General features: G+C 36.0%; 1 protein-coding gene and 1 pseudogene across 1 annotated transcript in view; both read left to right on the top strand.

Moving 5' to 3' along the window:
- Positions 1–15889, top strand: part of LOC107944649 (uncharacterized) — a 17621-nt gene extending 1732 nt beyond the window's left edge. The window contains exons 3-5 of the mRNA XM_041101865.1: positions 14209–14291; positions 14393–14595; positions 15684–15889. Coding sequence (XP_040957799.1) covers positions 14209–14291; positions 14393–14595; positions 15684–15761 — 364 coding nt within the window. The 3' untranslated portion in view covers positions 15762–15889. The remainder of the gene's footprint in view (positions 1–14208; positions 14292–14392; positions 14596–15683) is intronic.
- Positions 15890–22746: 6857 nt separating this feature from the next.
- LOC121218426 (ras-related protein Rab7-like) lies at positions 22747–23867 on the top strand (annotated as a pseudogene).
- The last annotated feature ends 2425 nt before the right edge of the window (positions 23868–26292 follow it).

Raw genomic sequence — 26292 nt, 5'->3', positions numbered from 1 at the left:
TTCAGATAATCTTTCCAATCCACTGATCTTGTAGCTTTAGATTCAATCTACTACATTTTCTGACAATATGCCTTGTAGCTTCGATCTACTCCAATGTAACTTCATAAAGATAAATCTAAGCTTCAATCTGCTCTGTTACGACTCTATGGGGATGAGATTTGTGTTTTTAGTCTGCTTCCACTACTGCTTAGGGAGATAAGACTTTGCTCTTCATCTATTCCACTGTTGATGGGGAGATATTATTTTCAATGTACTCCATGTAGTCAGGGGTAAATCGCATTTCGATCTGCTTTCTTCGATCTACTTCACCACCAGTATGGGAAGACAAGATCTGATCGATCCACTTCCTACCAATATAGGAAGACGGATCTGTACTTTGATCTACTTCACGCCAATACATGAAGACAAGATCTGCTTTCTTCGATCTACTTCGCCACCAATATGGGAAGACAATATCTACTTTCTTCGATCTACTTCGCCACCAATATGGGAAGACAAGATCTGCATCTTCGATCCACTTTCCTACCAATATAGGAAGATAGGACCTTGCTATCTTCGATCTACTTCACGCCAATACATGAAGACAAGATCTGTTTTCTCGATCTACTTCGCCACCAGTATGGGAAACAAGATCTGCATCTCGATCACTTCTCCAATATAGGAGATAGGATCTGCTATCGATCTACTAGCAAATGAAACAAATTGTTTTCGATCTACTTCCACCATGGGAAGACAAATCTGCCACACCCTACCAATAGGAGTAAGATCTGCACTTCGTCTATTCCGAAATGAAGAAGATCTGCTTTATTTCATCTATCCACTGTACTTCAGTATAGGATTTTTCTTTGATCTTTCTCTGGGGAACATGACCTGCAAAATCCATTTCATGGACCTATTTATGCCTAGTGTTTAGGATGACATGATCAGAATGAATCAAATGCTCCTAACTAGATGTGTATGTATTATATTTGTAGAATGTCATGAGAATGATCCATTTTTAATGCTTAGGTTGTCATTCCTCATTGTTCATCAAGGTTCTATCATGATGTCTTCTTGTTCAGCCAGTTTGACAGAAAACCCAAAGAAATAGACGCTATTTAGACTATCATTTCTCAAATGTTTCCAACCTTAGGTTTGGTTAGTTCTAAACAATAGTCTGTTTCAGGTCCTGTATTATTTAGAAACTTTCAGAGTAATAGCAGAACTCCTTCTGCATGTGTATCGTCAATCCATTAATCGTTATTTCAAGGAAAAATGCTTGAAAGATTATCAAAATGGACAAAATAAAATTTTGCTGAGAGCAAAGCTCGAAATGAATAAATCAATCAAGATAGCAAACTTTGCTGAGATATGATGAAAAAGATTATCACAATGAATAAGATGGAATTTTATTGGGAGCAGAGCTCTAAATGAACAAATAGCAAATTTTGCTAAGATAAGATAAAAAAAGGTGCTCCAGATATCGCAGCATGAGCTCCTCTGCACAAACTCTGTGTTTAGAAATCCTAAAAGACTTTGTTGATGCCCCAAGATGTAGCATCTCTCCTTCTTGTTAATTCGGAGAAGACAAAACTACTCTATGCCTCAACTTTGATCGAAAATTCGAATTGCCCATTCCTGGTTTCAATTCAAAGCCCCTTTGGTCTCAAGGTGCCCTTTGCGGGTTTTCGCCTTGGCTCTCCCTTTTTTTTTTTTTTTTTTTTAGGCAAGTACCTCTTCACTGAATCCGAATTCACAGGATTGGGCAAGCTTTTGCCATCCATCCAGTTAAATTAATGCCCCTCCTGAAAGGCCTTTTTTACTACATAAGGTCCCTCCCAGTTTGGCATCCACTTTCCTCTGAAGTCCTTTGTATGGGAAGGATCTTCTTCAGTACCAAGTCCCCTTCATGGAAGTTTCTAGACAACTTTCTTATTGTAAGCTCGCATCATTCGTTTCTGGTACATTTGACCATGACGGATAGCTCTTAACCTCCTTTCTCATCAAGTTCAGCTGATCATATCGGGCTTGGACCCATTCTGCTTCATCTAACTTTAGTTCTGAAAAAACTCGGAGAGAGGGAATTTCAACCTCAATTGGTAGCACTGCCTCCATCCCATAAACCAAAGAGAATGGTGTTGCCCCGGTAGAAGTCCTGACGGATGTTCGATAAGCATAGAGGGCGAATGGCAACTTCTCGTGCCAATCTCTATAGGTCTCAGTCATTTTCCCCACAATCTTTTTGATATTTTTATTGGCTGCCTCCACCGCACCATTCATCTTCGGACGATATGGCGATGAGTTGTGGTGCTTGATCTTGAATTGATTACAAACCTCTGCTATCGTGCTATTATTCAATTTAATGCGTTGTCTGATATGATCCTTTCAGGCATTCCATACCGACATATGATTTCCTTCTTTAAAACTTGCTGACAGCTGTCTTTGTGACGTTGGCGTAAGAAGTAGCCTCTACCCACTTAGTAAAGTAGTCAATCACTACAAAATGAAACGATGTCCGTTTGAAGCCTTTGGCGATATCGGCCCAATGACGTCCATGCCCCACATGGAGAAAGGCCATGGGGAAGTCATGACGTGAAGAGGTGATGGAGGCACATGAATTTTGTCTCCGTAAATCTGGCATTTATGGCACTTCTTAGCATACTTGATGCAGTCTCCTTCCATGGTAGACCAATAATATCCAAATCTCATGATCTGTCTGGCCATTGTGAAACCGTTAGCGTGTGTTCCACAAATACCATCATGGACTTCTTCCAAGATCTGCTTGGCCTCCACAGCGTCTACACATCTTAACAGCACCTGATCTTTTCCTCTTTTGTACAGGATTTCCCCATCTAAGACGTAACCACTGGCCAGCCTCCTCAACATTCTTTTGTCATTCTCAGTTGCTTGGTTTGGGTATTCACAATTTTTCACGTATCGCAATATGTCCTGATACCAAGGGTTGTCGTCCTTTTCTTCTTCCTCGTCAATATTACAACAGTGGGCTGGAGCATCATAAATGCTCATTTGGATAGGCTTCACATCCTCTGGTCTATTTACTTTGATCATGGAAGCCAATGTAGCTAAAGCATCGGCCATCTGATTCTCGTCTCGTGGGAGATAACAAAAGTGATGTCGTCAACTCCTCAATCAATTCTAGGACATCCTTCGGTAACTAATCAACTTAGGGTCTCTTGTTTCCCATTCGCCTTTGAGCTGATAAATTACCAATGCTGAATCCCCATATACCTCAAGTACCTTGATTTTGCGTTCCATAGCCGCGCGGATTCCCATGATACATGCTTCATATTCCGCCATGTTATTTGTGCAATCAAAATCTAGTTTACTGGTGAAAGGATAATGATCACCGTTTGGAGATACCAAGACTGCCCCAATCCCGTTGCCCATGGCATTTGAGGCTCCGTCAAAATTTAATTTCCAAGTATTGCCTTCTTGTGTGCCCGTTTCAGTAGTTGCCACATACATCAGATCCTCATTTGGGAAGTCAAAGTTCAAAGGCTCATAATCGTCCAGGGCTCTACTTGCTAGGAAATCTGCTATCGCGCTCCCTTTTACAGCCTTTTGATTCACATAGGTTATGTCGAATTCAGATAGTAGAATTTGCCATCGGGCCATCCTTCCGTTTAGAGCAGTTGACTCCATCATGTATTTCAGAGGGTCTAACTTTGAGATTAACCAAGTCGTATGGTACAACATGTATTGTCTCAATCTCCGAGTAGTCCAAACCAATGCGCAACATAATTTTTCAATTGGCGAATATCTCGTTTCGCATTCAGTGAACTTCTTACTGAGATAATAGATCGCTCTTTCTTTTCGTCCTGACTCATCATGTTGGCCGAGCACGCACCCCATGGAATTCTCAAATACTGCCAAGTATAGTATTAGTGGTTTGTCAGGGCAAGGTGGCATCAGTACTGGGGCGTTGGACAAGTAATGTTTAACTCTTTCGAAAGTTTCCTGGCACTCCTCATCCCATACACCTGGATTGTGTTTCCTAAGAAGGCGGAATATGGGGTCACATTTCTCAGTTAATTGTGAAATGAATCGAGCGATGTAATTCAGTCTTCCTAGGAAACCCCGAACTTCTTTTTGAGTACTTGGCGGAGGTAATTCTTGTATGGCCTTAACTTTGTCTGGGTCAATTTCAATTCCCTTTTCGCTGACTAAGAATCCTAGCAGTTTTCCTGATCTAGCCCCGAAAGTACACTTGGCTGGGTTAAGTTTTAGCTGGAACTTCCTTAACCTCAGAAACAGTTTTCTCAGAACTTGCACGTGTTCCCTTTCTGTTCTGGATTTTACGATCATGTCATCAACATAAACTTCTATCTCTTTATGCATCATATCATGGAATAATGCTACCATGGCTCTCTGATACGTTGCTCCCGCATTTTTCAATCCAAAAGGCATCACTTTATAACAAAACGTCCCCACATCGTTATGAATGTGGTCTTTTCCTTGTCTTCAGAAAGCATCTTAATTTGGTTGTACCCGGAGAAACCATCCATGAAAGAGAACAGTGAGTATCCGGCCGTGTTGTCTACCAAGGTATCGATATGAGGCAGTGGGAAATTATCTTTTGGGCTGGCTTTGTTCAAGTCTCTGTAGTCCACACACATTCGCACCTTCCCATCTTTCTTAGGAACAGGGACTATATTGGCTACCCATTCTGAGTACTTGACCACCTGTAAGAAACCAGCATCAAATTGCTTCTTGACTTCTTCCTTTATTTTTAGCAAGACATCAGGCCTCATCCTTCGAAGCTTTTGTTGGACTGGTTTGCATTCCTCCTTTATAGGCAATCGGTGCACCACGATATCAGTACTTAAACCTGGCATATCTTGGTAGGACCATGCGAAGACATCTTTAAACTCTTGAAGCAACTCAACAAGGTCTCGCCTTGTTTCCTTGGCAATGCAAGCGCCAACTTTTACCTCTCTGCCCTCTTCTAAGATCACGACTTCTACTGATTCCTTATAGGGTAGAATTTGTTTTTCCTCTTCTTCCATCATTCTTAACAAATCCGGAGATAAAACGCTGTCTTGGTCACCTTCAAAATCTTGAGGATTATCTATACTCATGTCTTGCTCAAATAGAGACTCTGAATTAGTAACAGAGTCGCTCATCTCGTTGATATCTGAAGACCTGTTATTGGAACAAATGGAGGCCCAAATAAAAGAATCTAAGAATACTTGTATGCATACTATGATTATAAAGGGAATGAAAAGAATGAAAGAATATTTGCTCAAGATGAAACTGAATGATAAGTTTTCACTGAAATTAGATTTTGGACATGTGCCTTTTACAAAAGATTCTTATCACCCCAGGCTTAGGGCAACAAGTGTTCTGAATATTACTCTGAATTAGTTCTAAATGTTACAGGGATCTCTTCTGCAGTCCAGTTATTCAAAACACTTCCAGGTTCGTAAGGACGAATGCCCGATAAATTCCTTTCCACCCTTTCTCCGCGGATATGGCATTGATGTCCAACCTCTCAATCCTTCCTTCTGTAACCTCTCCTTCTCTTCAGGGTGGACAATTCCCCTTGAAACAAAAGTCTTAGATATATGGGGAAAGGTCATCGGTCCCCACTTGACTTCTATCCCGCCCAAATGTGCTCTTCTCTTTTCCTGCTTTTTCTCCATCTCTTTCCTCCTTTCCCTCGCATTAGGTTTATATCCCAAACCATAACGGTCCTGTTTGTTAATTAGGATCGGTACTCCGACCCTTCCCTGGAGGTATTTTCCCAATCCTCTTCCAGGCAATGCTCCCTTTCCCATCGTTAGCTGTAAGCTCATTGACGTAGCTTTGGATATCTTAGGCTCTGGGATTTTGCTCATCTCGATGACAAATGTGGCATTTACGAATTCCAATGATCGGAATGAACATTCTATCGCTTCACTATCGGCCTCTATGTATGGCGTATCATCGGTGACTGATGCAATGATGTCTTCTTCTGCACTATAGTCACCAATCTACCCTCTATCACCAACTTTAACTTTTGGTGAAGTGACGATGGTACAGCTCCTGCAGAATGGATCCAAGGCCTCCCCAATAGGCAATTGTAAGATGGTTTAATATCCATTACCAAAAAGTCCACCTCGTATGTATTTGGACCAATCAATAGAGGTATCTCGATTCTCCCATCACTTTTCTCTCAGTGCCATCAAATGCTCTCACTATATTTTGACATGATTTCATGTGAGAACTATCCACAGGTAACCTGTTTAATGTGGACAGGGGTAAACATTCAGGGCCGATCCATTGTCCACGAGTACCGCCGGTAGTATAACCCTTGCAACGGACAGTGATGTGCAAGGCCTTGGTAGATCCCATACCACCTGGCGGGATCTCATCATCGTTGAAGAAGATGAAATTATCAGCATTTATATTGTTAACCAGGCGATCCAATTTGTTCACTGAGATATCTTTAGCGACATAGGTCTCATTTAGCACTTTTACCAACGCATTACGATGTATCTCTGAACTTAGAAGTAACTCGAGCACTGAGATGCGAGCGGGTTGTTTATGCAATTGTTCCACCACGCTATACTCGCTATGCTTCAAGAATTTTAGGAATTCTCTAGCCTCATTTTCAGTCACCGGTGTGTTAATTTGCGGTTCAATTCCGGTCGTCTTCGTTTTATTTTGTTCAACCGCCAAGGCTTTTCCTTTTATAAGTTCCCTTTTTGTATTTCCCAGGTCGTAACGTTTTCCACTACGCGTATAGAAACCTGCGTCATTAGCCTCTTCTGAAGCATTTATCGGGTTCTCCTCTCCCGTGATCATCACATTGCAGTCGTAATTCCAAGGAACCTTTTTGCTATCCTTGTAAGGAAAGGCTACAGGTTTTTGGATTACGACCCTTGGCACCAGTTGTATTCCAAATCCTGTACTCGTTGGCCTTGAAATAATCACCACTGGGTGATTTGGGGCCTTTCCCATAGACCCCTCCTCCGAGGCATAAACTTCTCCATTTTCAAGTCCTTTGATCTCTTCATAAAATTCTAGCTCTTTGTTGTCCATCAGATTTTGCACCAAGGCCTGAATTCAGTGCAGTTTCGAATGTCATGGTCTTCTTCAGCATGAAACTCGCAGTACGTCTTCGTTCCTTCGGGCCTTTCTTTTGAATCTTGTTTGATGAGACCTCCTTCTATCATTTGTCTCCAGACCCAACTCAATGGGGTTCTTATCTCTGCAATGTCGGTTTTGACTCTCTTTTTCTCACCTTCGATTATTGCGTTTACCCCTTTATCAGCATGGTTGGGTAACGGATTCGCTGCTACGTTGGGTCCTAATGGGTCGTCAAACTTCACAATCCCCATCTTAATGAACCTTTCCACCGCCTTTTTAAACCCAGTACAGTTCTCAATTGAGTGTCCTGGTATCCCTGCATGGTATTCACATTGGGCGTTCGTGTCATACCATTTGGGATATGGAGGTTGCATGGGCTCGAGATAAAATGGAGATACTATGTGTGCATCAAATAACTTCTGATACAGTTCCCCGTATGTTATTGGAATGGGCGTGAACTGAAGTCTCTCTGTGTTAGTCCTTGTATTGGGCCTTGTGTTGGGTTCCTGCCTCGAGGGGGCTTGGTGACTAGTGGTTTTCATTTTTGGAGGGCCAACAGTAATCGGTTTTGAATGGCTCTTGCTATATGTGCTTACGTTGTTTACTTCACCCTCTTTTTCCTTGGGGCTGGTCTTTTGAAGTTTTCCCCCGTGTCAATTTTACCGCTCCTTACCGCGTTCTCAATCATTTCACCGGACATTACCATGTCCGAGAAGCTCTTGGTAGCACTCCCCAACATGTGGTTGATGAACGGGGCTTTCAAAGTGTTGATAAACAACATGGTGACCTCTTTTTCCAAAAGGGGTGGCTGGACTTGTGTTGCCACTTCTCTCCATCGTTGGGCGTACTGCCTGAAATTCTCGCTAGGCTTTTTCTCCATGTTTTGTAACGTAATTCGATCGGGTGTTATATCCGTTACATGACTGTATTGCTTCATAAAAGCTTGCGCCAAGTCTCTCCATGAACTAACTTTAGCACGACTCAGTTGGTTGTACCATTTGGCTGCAGATCCGATCAAACTGTCCTGGAAGCAGTGGATTAAAAGCTGATCGTTGTTGACGTATCCTGTCATTCTTCGACAGAACATAGTTATATGAGCTTCAGGACAACTAGTCCCATTATATTTTTCGAATTCCGGCATTTTGAACTTAGGTGGGAGTACTAAATCAGAGACCAAACTCAGATCCTTGGCGTCAACCCCGCGATGATAGTCGATGTTCTCCATGACTCTAAATTTTTCCTCTAACCATCTACATCGGTCCTCCAGCTGTTTTGGCAGGTTCATTCTTGTTTTTTCTGTTTCTACCACGTCATCGAGGTCTGAGACCACAGGATTAGTGGGATTATCCCCGGGATTAGAACCCGAGCCCATTTGAAAATGCACTGGTACCGAGGCACTAGCCAGACATTGAGGTCTAATGGTAACCGGTATCCTCTGTGGGTACACCTCTGGTTGTGCTTGGATGTTAGTTGGGGTAAAACCTGGAGGATAAACAGGGTCATCGTGATCCTCCCCAGCATCAACTACGGGGTCTTTTCCTTTGTTATTCCCTCCGGCCAATAACTGCTTTAATTGGTTCATCACAGTGTTCTGGGATTCTAACATGTCCTGCTGGATTTTTTCCAGTCGTTCATGCATCTGATCTTGCATCTCTCGTTGCAACTGTTCCAATCTTTCCATCCTTTGATCCATTACTTTTGTTTGGCGACGAGTACCGTAGTGATATTTGATTAGATTTTTGTTGGTTTCCAGGGTAACTGTCATAATTTAATTTTATTAGGGACATTTTATGAAACTTACTGCATATGATGTAATGCAAATGTATGAAATGAATGCAAAAAGAGGCATTGATTCGAATTCAATTTCATTAGAAAACTCAACTAGAAAGTAAATTTCTTTACATAAAATAAATTACATATACGACTTCGCCTTTATACCCAAGGCCTTAACCTTCCTAAGAAGCCAAGCTAAATCTCGACCTCGGCTTGATTCTGACTCATATTTTAAACTCAATACATCGGCCTGAACTGCTAATGTTTGCAGATGATCAGCCACTTCCCGCACTTGAGTCACAGCTTCGCCCATAACGTAATCTCTGTCTCTAATCTGCCTTTGAGAATGATGGAATTGCTCTTGCCATTGATCATTACTCCTCTCAAGAAGCTCCATTCGTAACTCAGAATTGTGTAATGCGTCCTCAAGCTCCTCTACCTTTTCCTTCAGTTCTTCGATCTTATTTAAGCTTGCTCTTAATTCGATCATGGAGTTGCGACTACGGTACGAGTGAAGTGACTTTTCTAGCTCTGTCACCTTGGCTTTTAATCCTGCCTTCTCATTTCGGCACTCTAACAAACTCCTTTCCAAAGCGTTTTCTCGAGCTCGAGCATCTTGAAATTTCTTTTCCCACTGATCGGCCCTATTCTTTTCCTCATTGATCTCTTGTCGCCACTGCTCTGACGTTTTGCCCAGACCGACAGTTCTCATCGACAATCGCAGCTTCTTGTAATCTGTTTTTAGACTATCCAAATCCTCTTCAGCTTTGTTCTTTCCCTTCCTTAATTTCTCGGCTTCTAGCTTGTGGATATCGATGTCTAATCCCAAATGCACTCTTTCTTCTTCTAACTGTTCTATCCTCTTTCCCAACTCAGAATTTCTTTTCTCAAAGTCTCGTTTGATGATCTCTAATTCTGACGGAACTACTTGTAGATGCTCTTCTATAGACTGAACGCAATCTTCCCTCGGCTTAGGGATGTTGTCATTGACTCTTTTACTCCACCACCCATAATATTCTGAAGTTGCCATCGCTCCTATGGTAAATCTTTTCATTCGGTGAACCTGTTTCCAAGCGTTAGATATTTCTCGAGTTTTTCTCTTGTAGTTTTCATCCTTATAAGAAAACTCACATTGAGCCAGCCCTTGTGTTGCTGGTATGAATTGTCTCGATCTATATTGTCTTAATACGAGTAAAGGGGCATAACCGACGGCTCCCCAAATTCCGAGTAAAGGGACCCAGTCGAAATCCCCACATCGATACAGGATCTCGTCGGGTACCATCCAAGGAGCTTTCCATTCAACGTCATCCTCCTGAAGATTTTGGAGAATCGTCATCCACTTCTCTTCCGTGATGTCGTCTCGTCTTGGTGTAGCAACTTGTTCCTTCAATGGGGAATAGTCTTCTGAGAAGACTCGATAGGTGACATTTTCCACCTTCCAAAAGTGACTATGGAACCACACCAATAGTAGCTGTGCGCATCCGATGAACCTTCCCTCCCCTGCTCTTCGACATGCGCTTAGAGATCTGAAGGTTTCTGCTAAGATTGCCGGGATGGGCGTGACTCCTTTACTAAGCCGATCGAACAAATCAGAGACGGCCTCATCTACGTGCCCTAAAGCTCTAGGGAAAATTACCAAACCATAGATACCTAGAGCGAAGACATCCACTCTTTTCTTCACATCGGGGTGTGCTAATACCAAATCTCGCAAGCTTTTCCAAGGAACGCATTTACTGTCTCCTTTCTGTTGGATCCGGGCAGCGACCCACTGTTCGCTCATCCCTGTAATGCTCATCAATTTTTTTAATAATGTCGGGACACTAGCAGCTCTAGAATAGGCTTTGTCAATTTGAATCTTTGGACACCGAAGCAAGGTCGTATATTCTTCCACGGTGGGCACCAAGTCCACTTTTCCAAAAGTGAAACAACTGTAAGCAGGATTCCAAAACTGGGCTAGGGCTCGGAATAAATGCTTGTCCACTTTGACACCAAGTAGGTGAGGCAAGTCCCCGTAATCACAGTAAAACATCTGCTTGGTCCCGTCGTCCCATCGATCCCATATTTCCTTCATTTCTCGCAGATCATTTTGGACTACGCTGATACGGGTGAAGTCCCATAACTCTGATACGTACCCTTCTGCAAGACTATCGCCTTTCTCTCTCCACATCGTCTCAGCCCATAATCGTACAGCTGCATTGTCTTCTACTTTATCAAGAAACCTCTTTTCCATGATAAGCTTTCTATCTATACTGAACGTGAATCGACACCTCTTTTGAAATGAAAATGCCATGCAATCACAAACAAAGCAAATTAGATCTAGAATTTAAAATAAACAATAATAAATAAAGCATCTATTCGGTAAGCACTAGGGTCTAGAATAGCTCTATCTCGGTGGGTTCTTATGGCTCGCTATGTGTGGTTTGGTTCTAAAGTGAGGGTACCTGAACCAGCAGATTCCTCGATCCTCACCCATTATAGGCTCATATGGACCGAGTTCAGTTCAGGGGAATACATTTCCCTATGGCCATGCGGAGATGAAAATCTCACGAAGACATAGGTACGGATGTATCCCGGAAGCGATTCACTATCCCATGCGGAGGTGAAAACCTCACGAAGGCGTAGTTTCTCACTCCCACTTAAAAGGTGTGACCAACGGTCATGCAATGGAATGTGCGGAGGTATAAAATAAAATACAGAACACGATAAAAATGTAACTCAAAACAAAAGATGAGAGGATCGTAAATTTAAATCGAATTTTCAACTTTCGACAAAAGACAAGAAATAATCAACACGTGGCTTGACTCTCTTACATCCCCAGTGGAGTCGCCAAGCTGTTGACACCATTTTTTTGATGAAAACGGGGTCGACTTGGATTTAAAAAAAAACGAAAACGGGAGTCGCCACCAATCCTTTTTTGACGAGGTGTGATCGGGTCACCTCAAAAGTGGTTGTTTTTTAATAAATGATCTAATTTTATAAAAACAACCATTTTGGTCTACGAAATTCAGAAAAAAATGAGTTCGGGAGCCGGTTACGCACGAGGAAGGATTAGCACCCTCGATACGCCCAAAATTGGTACCTAGTTGATTAATTAGTGTTTTAGTGTCGAAAATTGAAAATTTGAAGAGTTTTAAAAGATGCGATCCTTAAAAGAAAATCTGATATCGTGAATTGAAACATAAGATTCTCTTGCTCCGAAGGAATATCACATCCAGCACGTTAGGACACGATACTCTAAACCATCGAAACCAAGATCACCTTATAGTTTAATGAAACCATACTTTGAAGCTTTAAGAGGATATTTGGCTATTTAGTCAAACGAGAAATCGAAACCCAGCACGTTAGGGCACGTTTCCTCGAGTTTCCAAACGCTAAATATTGCCTCCATCGAAAATGTTTTCCCCCTTTTTGAAATATGGCATTTATATGCATAATAGAATTATAAATATGATATTGGGCACAAAATAATATGCGTAAAGAATGAAATAAATAAGTAAATAATCAATCATCGATATACAAGTAAATAAAAAAACTAAAACATTTTAAAGAATAAACATATGAATAAATAAATAAATGAACATTGAAATTAACAAATAATAACGAAAAGATTGATCCAAACTATAAAATATATATAAAATATTCATACGCCTATAAGGAAAACATTTCTATATATGTATAATAAAAAAATATGAAAACATATATATGTATAAGTATGATTTAAAGCAATTAAATGTAAAAGCTTGTATAGGTATATACATATATGTATGTATGCGTGTATAAAAAGGATAAAAGAAGATATATTAGTATATATGTATTCGTAAGAGAAATATATACGGGTCTATATGTATATATATATAAATTATAAAGTATAAAACATACATATAAATGGGTACAAGTATATAAATTAAAAAAGTGTATATAATAAAAATAGTAATAAAAGATAACAAATATAATAATAATGGTTAGTTTAATAATAAGAGTCTTAAAAAAATTAAATTAACCAATAAACAAAATATAGGATGAAATCGAGAGCAAAATGAAATTACAGGGTAAAACTACAATAAAACAAACAAGAAAGACCAAAATGGAAATGCGCGCAAATATCAGGGACCGATAGAGTAATAAAACCCTTATAGGGACACGTGTATGTTGCTCGGTGCGCCAAAGGGTTGGGGACAAAATCGAAAGACAGGCGAAAGTTCAGGGCCGAATTAAAAAGACAATAATATTGAACAAAAGGAATTAATTTAAAATCTAATAAATACAGAAGGACCAAAGTTGCAAATAGCCCCTCAGGTATGGAAACACGCGGACCTTCCTCGGGTCGGGTCGGGTCGACCTGATCCATGCCAAAACGACGTCGTTTTATTTGTTTAAACTGGGGGTCCAAAACGGTGCGTTTTGACCCCCTATAAAAGTCAAAAAAATTTCAAAAAAATCATTTGTAAAGCTGAGGGAGAAAAAAAAGAAAAGGGAGAGAGGAGAGGGGAGCCCGGAGCGATTTCCGGCGAAGGGGGAGGGGTCACCGGACGGCCGCCGGAGGCTCGCCGGCGCCGGCGCCGGCCACCGCACGCGGTGGCCGGAAAGGTAAAATTTTTTATTTTTTTTGCTATTTCCTTTTTATAAACCTATGCTATGTAAAAAAATATCTAATAGATGAGTTTTTGGAATAAAAAAGGACCTTAGATCTCTGCCTTTTCTGTTTTTGGTCTTTCTTACTTCGATCTGCTTTTATTACTTGTATTCTTAAGTAATACTACAATTGAAAAATGCAAGGAAAAACTCCCGAAGAGAGAAAAAAAGAGAAAAAGGTCCCTCTGTTGTTCTTGATTTTGGCTTTTTAAAGCCGATTCATTTCTCTTGTTTTTCGTTTCTGTTTTGTTTATTCTTTGCCCCCATTCCTCGCATGCTGCTTTTGCTGTTGTCTCTGTCTCTGTTGCAGGTCGTGGGCGCGGTGGACGAGGGGGGTAAGGGGCCACCATAGTGGAGCAGGGTATGGGCAACGGCGCCAGAAACCTTAGGGTTTCTGGCTTTCCAAAAAATTTGGAGACTTGGGCTTATCGGGCTAGGCTATTTCGGGCTGGTGTTGGTTTGCTGGTATGGGCCCGGGCAAAATGGGCTTGTACAATTGAAATAATAAATTGATCCATTTAATAGCAAATAGATTAATTTGATACAGTCCCTATAATAGAGGGACCAAACAAGTACATTCACCCACTAAAATATTATATTGACCAAATTATGTCAAATAAAAAACACAGGGACTAAAGTTTCAATTTGAGCAGAATAAAAGGATCAAAATCAAAATTTAATCTTCATTTTTCAAAGTTTTAAACAATTCTGAGGATCCTCAATTTCATGCAGGGCAAGATGCCTTTTGGGAGCTGTGTTAGGTTTCTTTTTTCCACTCTGGAAGGTGCAATGTGCCAATTTAAAGAGGATTGAAGGTATATTTATGTCAAAATCCATTACTATCAGTTCCAATAAGAAAAAGAACCCTTGGGAAAACGTATAATACAATGATTACAAATTTGAAATGCATATTCAGGAGAAGCAGAGATGGTGGTGGAAGGGGTGGAAACGGTGGCGGAAGTGGTGGAAAAGGTAGCAACGGCGGCGGAGAAAGTATCCGCTGAGGTGGCGGAAAAGCTTCCCGATGATAGCATGCTGAAAATTGCAGCAATGGAGGTGGAACATGTTTCTGAAATAACTGCCCATGATGCTCATGCCACTACACACTTCATTCACCAGGTAATAAACCATATATTCACACTATGAAATTATCAAAAATTCATTTCTTTTACGTCATCTCAATTTTACCATATTAACCGTAAAAATAGGCCTTGTTATAAAAGTAAGATTGCGTTTTACTCCATTTACTTAAAAAGTGGAAAAATTCATCTTTGTACGTTAGATCAAAGAGCACATTGATCCTTTATGTTTAAAATTTCATCCATTTCTACCGTTAAAAACTTACGTAACCGAGAGAATAATAAAAAAGTTATACATGATGTGTCACGTGCACCTCATTTTAATATATAAAGACCACTTTTTAACAATAGAAATGGATAAAATTTTTAACAGAAGGATCAACTTGATCTTTAGTTTAATGTATAAGGATTAATTTATCTACTTTTTGAATAAAGGGGCTAAATGTAATTTAACTCTTAATACAAAAGGACCATAGTACTTTTACCCCAATCTAACAAAAGTCTCATTTGTTTTTTTTTTATCAATTTTTTTTATAAATATAATTGTTACACAAAATTTTTTTGACTCCTGGACGTGTTATAATTTAGTGTGTATGTGTAGTAAATATACACACGTATAAGATTCTTTTATTGTAGGAACAAGATTAAATTAGATTTTTTACTATTAAAAATCATTTTAGTTATTCAATTATTTAAAAAATAAAAAAAATGTCAAATTTTATGAGAGTTAATATTTATTATTTAAAAATTATTATTTATTTTTAATAATTTTTTAAATTCTGCAGATAAAATATTTTGTTTAAAATTAAATTGTAAATAGAAAAAATAAATAACTTTTATGTCATTTTTAAACTAAAAATATTAATTATGTTAAAATTTAACTTTTAACTTTTTAATAATAAAAAAATAAAACAATTCAAAAAAATAAAATAATTAATTTGATTTAAATTTCGTCCAAAGTTGATATTATTTGAACAAGGAATAATTCCTCCCCAATCAATAAATAAGAAGATAATGCATTTCAGCGCACTCAAACCCACGTACTCCTACATTGACAATCATACTCATGTCAATCGAGTTAAAACTCAATCAATAACTATTGATACTTTTTGGTTAAACGTTATACAGGTTGAAGAAATAAAGCATGAGTTGGATGATTTGGTTAGCAAGTTGGAGAAGCAAGGACCCCAAAAAATTGATTCATAGGTAAAAATTCTTTGAATAAGTTTTAAAAAATAAGTTTGCTATTAATTTTAACAATTCATGTAATTTTTTTTAAAAACATTTCCTTGTATTAATTGTATAAATATGAATATAATATAAATTATTTATTACATTATTTTTTAAAATTGATTGTGTTTTGTGAATAAAGTTATTAGATTTATTATAACAAATTGGTGTCAATATGAAAATAAAAAAATAACAAATTGGTGTTAATAAAAAATTAATTAACTTAAATTTTTGTAATTTTTAAAGGGTAAGACATTTACCTGTCCCTCTAACATCAACTCTGAATCAATAATATTTAAAAATTTTCAACTAAAGTCTACTCTGTGTAAAAATATGTGTGGGCATTGTTTAAACTTATTCATGAGCTAGCCACGTTTGAAGGCCCACTTGAAATATAGGAGGGTTTGGATAAAAGAATGTGATTTGAAAAATATTTTTGACTTGAGCTTCAATATTTAAAAGATGAATTTGGTCTGGATTTTAACATTTAAGGCTCAAATCCAGTCAAGTCCGGCTCATTTTACACTTTTGTAATATAGTTTATTTCACTTTCATATATTAAGTAATTTATATTGCATAAAATTAAATATATAACAATACAATTTTGTGTAAACATTAAAAAATATGTTAAGTTCTCTAAATTTAAAAATTTTAGTAAAAATAATTTAAAAAGTTAAATATTAAATTAAAACAATATATATTTTTAAAATAATATAAGTGAGCTTAAAATGAGTGGGCAAAATTTTAAGATCATATTTCAGGGTGGACTGAGCTTGTGCAAACACAAAGTATACTAATATCATACTTAGGCTTGATTTGAATCCAACTCGGCCCATAAACACCTCTAGCAATGTTTAAATTTATTGTGACTTAAATCCCGTCATGTGTGGATCCTATCCAGAATTATTTGAGTCTAAATAGATTATATCCTATTTGCCTTTTGTAATGTTTAATTCTATTTATAGTAATGGCAATGTAATATATTTAGGTTTAATATATTATTTAGTACCTGACTTTGACATTTTTCTAATGTGGTGCTTATGTTGCTTTTTGGTCCAATCTGGTATCTTTATTTGACAAAAATAATATATTTTGGTACCAAAAAGTAACGATTAACTTTTTAGTGTTTACATCGAGTTTTAGAGTGGATTTAATGAAAGTTAATTGTTAATATTATTAGGTTTGAATTTTTTTATGATTTTGTTAAGAGGATAAATTTAGTGTTAATTGTGAATTTGTTTAATTTTATATTTATTTTGTCAAATACGATCCGATGGATGTAATTTTATTCGAGTTTTGAGGATGATTTTATGAAAATTAATAAATCAAATTTAAAAGTTAAATTAAACACTAAAAAATTAACACGATTATTTTTAGATACCAAAATATATAACTTTTATCAAATAATACAAATATCAAATTAAATCAAAATAACAAAGATATTACATTAAGAAAATATATCAAAATTAAATACCAAATTCTGTATTGCTCCATATTTTTTTTTTATCGATGGACAGCATCATGTTTGTATCCATCCAAGGGCAAAGCTCGGGGGCTAGGGATCCGACCCCCTAAAATAGAAAAATTTTCATTTAGGTCTTTTAAAATTCTAAATTGGTAAAAGTAAAATTACATTTTGGCCCCATTAAAATGATAAATAATTTTGATTTAATCCTTTAAAAACTATAAAAATATAGGAAATTAAAATGGTGAAAAATTGCATTTTTTTACTATTGTAAAAATTACGATTTAATTTCGACCCCTAACCCTATCTCAACTTTTGAGATGGAATTTTTGAATCTCACTAATTGATTGAATGAATTAAACAAGTTGTGAAAATTGAACATCGATAATGACAATGAATCGCAAAGAAAAAAAATAGAACATACAGATTTAATGTGGAAACCCTTTCGGGAAAAAAACCACGGGAAGAAGAAAAATTAACAAACTGTTGGATACAAATGATACAAGAGGAGAGACGACTACGTCTATTTATAGGTTTAAAAATTTGCCAACTGTTGTTTTCCTATCTTGCCACTTTCTTTTAACAGGAATTTGAGTCACACAACTCTAACAATAGTAAAGTTTAACCTTTGAATAATGAGAAAAAAAACCCTTCAACTATACAATGGCTGAATGAACAAACACTAGTTGGAACAAATGAAAGTACAAACTACATTTTATGTTATTTCATAATTTTAAACAGTAATATGTCTTGAAAAATTCATGTAATATTTCTATATAACATATTATTAAGAAAATTCTCTAACGGAGAAGTAGCCATATTTGCATTTGATTATTTATGTAATGTATCATTTTCTTATTAACTACTAATATGTAATTCATTCAGTATAATAATATTTTGGATAACATTGCTTTTATGTCTCTAAACAAAAGAGACTAAAGAGAGTAGAATGTTTATCCTATGGTTTGAACTAGCCCGTATAATGCTAGGGGTGTAATGACCCGAATTTTACCGTTACCGAAAAAGTGTATTTTCGGGTCTCCGTTTCTGAAAAATGGATTCGTAAATATTTATTAAAAATATTTACGAAGTAAAATGAGTGGTTAATTAGAGTTTAATTAAGTGAATTTAATTTAATTAAAGTAATTAAGTAAAATGACCAAATTGAATAAAGTGTGAAAGTTAAATTATAGATTAAAAGAAAATAAAAAGGACTAAAAGGGCAATTATACAAAAAGTATAAATTGAGGCGGTTTATCGAGAAAAAAATCTAAATTTTTTTTTATGTTTAGTATATTATTATATTATTATATTATTATATAATAAAGATACTTTATGATTTAATTATATTATATTATATTATATTATATATATAAACTAAAGAAGCAAATGAAAGGAAATAGAAGCAGAATGAAACGAAACAGAGAGGATGGGAGAAAAAGAAAGAAAGAAGGGGAGAAAAGGGAAAATTGAAGGTTTGAAGCTTTAAGCTTTAATAGGTAAGTCAATCAAGCCCTTTTTACTTAATTTTGATGTTTTAGAAGTTTTAGAACAAAGTTTTGATGAAATTAAGTTGATATTTTGATAGTTATTAGATTTCTAGATATTGTCCATGTTAAATAAAATGATGAATTAAGGGCTAAATTGATAGAAATTCAAGTTAAAATTGATACAAGGATTGAATTGTAAAGTGATTCATAAGTTTTATGCTTTAAGGACTAAATTGAAAGAATTTCGAAATTATGGTTTTATGATGAAAAATAGATAATTATGTCTAAGTTTGGTTAAAAATTGAGTAGAAATAAAGTATGAATTAAGATAGAAAAGTAAGTGAATTTAGTTAGAATTAAATTGAAATTAAAGTAAATCAACATTTTATACTAAGACTATTTTGGACAGCAGCAGTAGTCTAAGTTTGAAAAATCACCAAAAATTGTATAAATTGAATTAGAGGATGAATAAAATATAGAATTAAATATTATTGAGTATAGTTTCTTATAGAAGAAACGATATCAGCAATTGAATTGTAAATTATGAGATATAATGAATTTTGTGAGACAAGGTCAGAATGAATTCGGGTTCCCCTCTTCTAACTTTGGAAAATCACCAAAAATTGAAGAAAACTAATTAGAGGCTTAACGTTATATGTTTAGAATCCCTAATGAGTCTATTTTTAGGAGAAATCAACGGGAATATTATCTGAGTTTTGTACTGTGAGATAATTAATTTTTAGTGAAAAAGGGACGAAACTGTCAGACAGCAGAATAGGGGTGAATTTAAAGAATAAACTGTACTTAATGGCTAAACCAAAAATTCTGAAAATTTTATTGTAAGAAGATTTGTGAGTCTAGTTTCAGGAAAAATTAGCGGATCTTAATTTAGAATTCTGTAACTCAAGATATGAATTAGTAATGTATTAATGATTATGAATTGTATTAATTTCGTAGTCAATGTGGTACCGGAAATCTCGGCTAAGAAAGGACAAGACAAAGTCAACGCGAGTCAAAAATTACGGTTTGTATTACTATAATTCAAATTACCTTTTTATTATATGTTTTATATAAATTCTATATTTAATAAGTGAGTTATAAGGTAAGTATTGATATTTGAGTCAAATGAGAATTGAACTGAATGGTGAATGTGTATGTATAATTAAATTGTAAATTGATTTGAATGTGAAATTATAATTGAAAAGTGATCTTGAATTGGAAAACAAAGTGAATTGAGAATTAAAATACCCTATTAACTAGTCGGGCTAAGTCGGATATAATTGGCATGCCATAGGATTTAAAAGTGTACGGGATTTGGCGGCTTTACCGATTAGGCACTTTATGTGTCGCATTTCAGGCACGTCGTGTGTCGTTTTAGGCACTTTATGTGTCGTATACTGATTAGGTACTATGTACCGTTTTAGGCACAATGTGCCGTACTGGTGTGTTTGGGTTGGAATCCGTGTATCCGTCAAAGTCCGGGTTTGTTAATAGGGGTAAATAAGTGAAAGATAAATCGAATAAATTTGATTGATCAAGCTATTGAAATGAAACGAGAAATTGAATTGAGAATTGAAAATTTAGATATGAAATTGAAAATATGAACCAAAGGTTCATGAAATGATTGGAGTTCGAATTGATGATATATGATGCCACTTGATGAATTGAAATGTGATTTGAGATATATGAATCGTATGTATATACTGAAAGCTATCAGAAATAGTAAGTTGATATGATATAAATGAAATTGACAGTTATTGGAATGAATTAAAATGGAATATGATTGATAAGTGTATAGTTGAATATAGTTTAATGATATTGAATTGTGAGTAAATTAAGGAAAGCTATACCGAGTAGTAAGTGAAAGAATGGAGTAAACAATAATGGATTTAGTTAAGAATTGAACAAATTATGTTATTGTGTTTATTATATGCTTTGTATAAAATTTATATGGTAAGTAGTTGAAATTTATCTATGAATAAATAATTGAACAATTGTAATTGTTATTATGATCTTAAGTATTTGTTATATTATTAATTGTTCGGATTATAGAAATACCACTGAGTATACCATACTCAGCGTACGGTTTGTTTCCGTGCGCAGGTTAAGTAAAGATAGTACATTGAATCAGCATCCCAAGACGATCCCGAATTCATTAAGGTAAAGTATGTTGAGTATTGATAATGGCATGTACCCAGGATGTTTAATGAGAGTCATTTAGGTTGTAAAAGTATTGATGAAATGAGTAAATTATGGTTGGCAACAGTATGTAGTATGAATTTTGAAATTTACTAAAAATTCGTAGTGATTCTAAATTAGTCCCGAATTGAATTTCCTGTTCATATTGGACTGCGAGGGCCCATTAAAGGGACGACATCTTAAAACTAGGATGTGTGTGAATATTTATTTTAATTAATGACCGAAATTGGACTGTACTGACTGGTAATGTCTCGTAACCCTGTTCCGGTGACGGTATAGGGTTAAGGGACGTTACAAGGGGAGGTAACAATATTTGATTCGTCTCGTTCCACGTAGATTCAAAAACATTTTCACTCTTGAGCCTCATAAAACATCGAAGCGTGCGTAGACTGTCCAACCCAGCTTGATGACTTGATCTGGTAATACGAGCCATGTTTAATGTTTGAGCTATTTTCTCTAAACCACCTAGTAGCCCCAAGAACTTAAAGGTGCGTTTGAGGTCAAAAATGCTGTAGCTGAAGAAATAAGCCAATTGATGCACAAACGAGTCAAGATGCAAAGGCAGTGGGCTTTGAGTAAGAATCTTTAGCATGAATTCGAAATCATAAGTGTCGTGAAAAGTAATCCAGGTAATACTTTTCAGACCATAGCAGTTGAAACCAAACCGTAATCCCAAAACTTCTTTGCAAAATTTTTAGAATCAATCCCTTTCTCTTTATTCTTCTCAAAATCTATCCCTTGGCATTTGAGCAGCTCGATCAAATCGCTAGCATAGCAGTCTCGATTGATATCGAAATCTTTGAAATTAAATTCCCAAACGTAAGAAAAGGAAGAATAAAAGTCCGATAAATTACCCCAAGCATCTGAAAGACACAAGCCGAGCTGAATAATTTGAAGCACGTCAACATTCGACTTCATATACTGATAATTGATAACCAGATTGCCTTCATGAATCACTTGCTTACTAGATTTAAATACCGTCCTCGAAAATTTAGTATCTATAAAGGATACCTCAAAATTGCTGGCTTAATCATCAAAATTTCACTGTCCAAATCTTCAGCAAAAACATGTCTCATAACGATGGACTTATTGCCAAAAATCAACATAGTTGGTCACAATACTCTCTTCTTTCTCAATTTTGTAGTATTTCGTTACTCTACTGAGTGCCGACTTAAATTGTTTTGTGTGGACTTTAAGAAGTGTTTTTAAGCTTGTTTATTGAATATGTGTAATTTCACTCAATTGAGTTAAGATTATATATAAGCCCCACAACCCACCTCAATTAAGATTTTATCTTTTTAGCTTTTCATTTAATCCCACCTCAATTAGAATTTATCTTTGTAGTTTTTTTATTTAATCCCACCTCAATTAGGATTTATCTTTTTAATTTTTCATTTAATCTCACGTCAAATAGGATTTATGTTTTTAGTTTTTCATTTAATCCTACATCAAATAAGATTTATGTTTTTACAATTTCATTTAATCCCTCCTCAATTAGGATACTTCTGACGAATCAGTATCCTGCAGCAGTCGTTTTTTACTAATTATTGAGGAAAGCAGAGAAATGAAGTGTTTTTTTATTATAAATTAATTTGAATTAGTGTTACTATTAGTTATGGTTTTGTTTGCCTTTTAGATATGTAAATAAGAAGTTTAGCAATCAGTACAAGGCAACGATTGGAGCTGATTTTTTGACAAAGCAAGTGCAATTTGAGGCTTAGATTTCACACTCATCTCTACTTTTTTAACATTTCGATGAGATTGTTTTAGTTGCTGTATTTGTTTTTTTGTGGGATCTTAATCTACAATGAACGACTATGGTGTGCTATTGACTAGTGCCTACTCCTTCGTTGATGAACCAAGCTCTAGCTTTGGTGAACTAGTGCTTAACCAGGATTTCTCTATGATATTTAACTCAGAACTGCCAATGCTAACTTTTTCGCTTTTATTCGTTGAAAAACTCCATGGCTGCTTTTTTCTTTCGTTATATCATTGACCAATTGACGAGGAGTTGTGGTTATTTGACTACGGAATTATGTTGCACCACTTGTTGACTAGACTTCTGTGATTTAGCATTAGACAACCTTAGAGATCAGTATCTAGTATTTTCTAGCAGATGGTAGCCTTGCATTCTAAAACTATCAAAGTTTCTTTTAGCCTTTTTGTGTTATGAGTGACCACTTAGCTTAAAATTCATCAATATTTTCCCCCAGATCTGGGACACAGCTGGCCAGTAAAGATTCCAGAGCCTAGGCGTCGCTTGCTATCGTGGTGCTGATTGTTCTGTTCTTGTATATGATGTCAACTTTTGACAACCTTAACAACTGGAGAGAAGAATTCCTTATTCAGGTATATATTCTGAACTTCTGAGTAGTGATGAAAACCATCTACTAACTCTCTGGGATTTATTCGGAAGAGAAATGACAATTTGAGAAACCTTGCAAGCAAGCCCTTCGGATCTTGAGAATTTCCCCTTTGTTGTTTTGGGGAACATTATCGATGTTGATGGCGGAAACAGTAGAGTGGTATGTATTTTTCAATTCTTCCTTTACAGTGTCACTTGGTATTCTCTTTCTTCCTAAAAGATACAATTATCCACTTTGTTTTGACTCTCTAGGTGTCTGAGAAAAAGGCCCCAGCATGGTGTGCCTCGAGACATCTTCCAAGGAAGGAGTTAATGTGGAAGAAGCTTTCCAAAGCATAGCGAAGGATGCTCTAAAGAGTGGGGAAGAGGAAGACATGACCATAAAGTAGTTCTACTCCTGCAAACATAACATTCAGCTGTTTCAAACAAAGATTATCCCCTGTTTCCTCTGCACTTTCAGCTGCTTTTAAAAGTTTCATCACTGTCTTATTGCTCAAATTGGAAACCTTGAAAGGGTTGTTATTAAATGTAAATCAAATATGGAGGATTGACCAGAATAGGGATTATTTTCTTGATAGACATTATAACAATAACTAAGTATAATATATAATATACAATATATACCTAAATATACAGAAAGATATATAACATATTTAGATATTCTTAAAATATAATATCCCCTAATAATATCTTAAACAAAAATACCTTAACTATATAAAAATCCATGTTTGGAGGGTTCAATTCTTGTAAAATCAAACAACATCAGCACCATGGAAAGCACCTAAACACCACTGATATGTACTCTGCCAATTTATGATTATGTATGTAATGCATCATTTTCATGTTTTGAATATCCAAGCAAATACCTTAAACCCATCATAATGAAGCTTCAAATTCCAAACAAGTCATAAGGGAAAAAACTCAACACATCTAAAAAAAATCATCAATCATTAGGAGATTGTAGTTTTGGAAACATATTAATGTAATATCTTCAATAACATTGCTTTTATGTCACTAATCAAAAGAGACTTAAAAGAGAGTAAAATATTTCATCCTATGGTTTGAACTAATCCGTATAATGCTAGGAGAGCCAGCAACATTTGATTCGTCTCATTCCATTTAGATTTTAAAACATTCTTACCCTTGAGCTTTATAAAACATTGATGCGTGAGTAGATTGTCTGACCCCGCTTGATGACTTGATCCGACAATATGAGCCATGTTTAATGTTTGAGCTATTTTCTCTAAACCGCTTAACAGCCCCAATAACTTGAAGGTGTGTTTAAGGTTGAAAATGTTGTAGCCAAAGAAATAAGCCAATTGATGCACGAATGAGTGAAGATCCCAAGGCAATAAACTTTGAATAGTAATCTTTAGCATGAATTCGAAGTTATAAGTGCCGTGAAAAGTAATCCAAGTAATACTTTTTAGACCATAGCAATTGAAAACCAAGCCATAATCCCAAAGCTTCTTTGCAAAATCTTTAAAATCAATCCCCTTCTCTTTATTTTTCTTAAAATCTAACTGTTGACGTTTGAGCAGCTTGATCGAAGCTCTAGCATAGTGGCCTCAATTAATATTGAAATTTTGGAAATTAAATTCCCAAACATAACAAAAGGGAGAATCAAAGTCCGACAAATTACTCTAAGCATCCAAAAGTCTCAAGCCGAGCTGAATAATTTGAAGCGTGTCAACATTTGACTTCATATAGTAATAATTAATAACGGGATTGTCTTCACATCTCACTTGCTTACTGGGTTTAAAGATTGTCCCTGGAAATTTAGTATTCATAAATACAAAATGATACCTCAGAATTGCTACCTTAATTATCCAAATATTTGACCCTCAACCTCCGCCCCCACAGATTCTCTTATCTTGACAATTTAGGTCACACAACTCTAACAAAAATTATTCGAAATTTTTCATCATTGAGAACAATATAGTAAAATTAATCTATATTTCTTTTTAGAAATAATTCTTATTTCAAAAAAAAAATTCTTCAATAATTCTTTAGTCAAACTAGGGTAAAAAATAAACAACATTATCTCCTCGTTGAAGAATTCCCACTTTTACGTGATATGGGGTCAAGTTTAATGTTCCAAGTTACAACATTGGGATACAAAACTTTGACAATTACAATTTTGCTGTCCCCTTTTTTGAATTTCGTTTCAATTTTTAAAGTGTTTAGTAACGTATTTTAATAAACAATAAACTTCATTAATATCATCACAAATTAATTAACGGGAAAAGAAAACACTAATTCAAATAAAACTTACCGCCTACACCCCATTATTTGTAAACATGAAGGAACAAAATCCCTAAGAGACAGATGCACAGGATAAAGTCGTTTTATTAGCACCCTGTCATGCCCAACAGAAGGGCAAGCATTAAAATTGAGACTTCAGCCACAAGCAATCGCAAACCATGATGCCAAGTTTAGAAACATTCAAAGCCGATCAATTAAGAGCAGCACTTATGTTGTAATAATCGGACCAAATAAATGTGGACTACATATTAAAACAAAAGATTTTAGCTCAAGTTCGTTTAAGCAAGTTTTATCTTCTTAGATATTATAGAAAATTTCAAATATAGTATTCTATAAAATATTATTTCACAATTAAATAACAGAAAAATATTTTTTTACAGAAATAAATAATATAAAATTTCTAGCTATTATATGTGTACTTTAACATGTACCCTTTTCATTTTTTTTTTTTAAACTCAAAATCCTTACATTACCATCATCAAACCGGCAGTCATTAGACCAATAACAATGGATCCTGATCCAAAATCTCTATCCAAAACGGCGCCGTTGGACGACAGCTGCTCTTGGAGTCGTCGTGATCCGCGACAGAGCAGGACCTGGCTTCTCGTTGGTAAGCGGCGACAACAAAGGAGCAGGCTAAAAGGTTGGTGCCGGAGAAGTTGACGACGGTGAGGTTGACGAAGGTGGCGCTGATGCAGCAGGGATTGTGTCATTGTAGAAACC

Source organism: Gossypium hirsutum, chromosome A03, assembly GCF_007990345.1.
Source record: "Gossypium hirsutum isolate 1008001.06 chromosome A03, Gossypium_hirsutum_v2.1, whole genome shotgun sequence".
In the NCBI taxonomy this organism is placed as follows: domain Eukaryota; kingdom Viridiplantae; phylum Streptophyta; class Magnoliopsida; order Malvales; family Malvaceae; genus Gossypium; species Gossypium hirsutum.
This window is presented reverse-complemented; position numbering and strand designations above follow the sequence as displayed.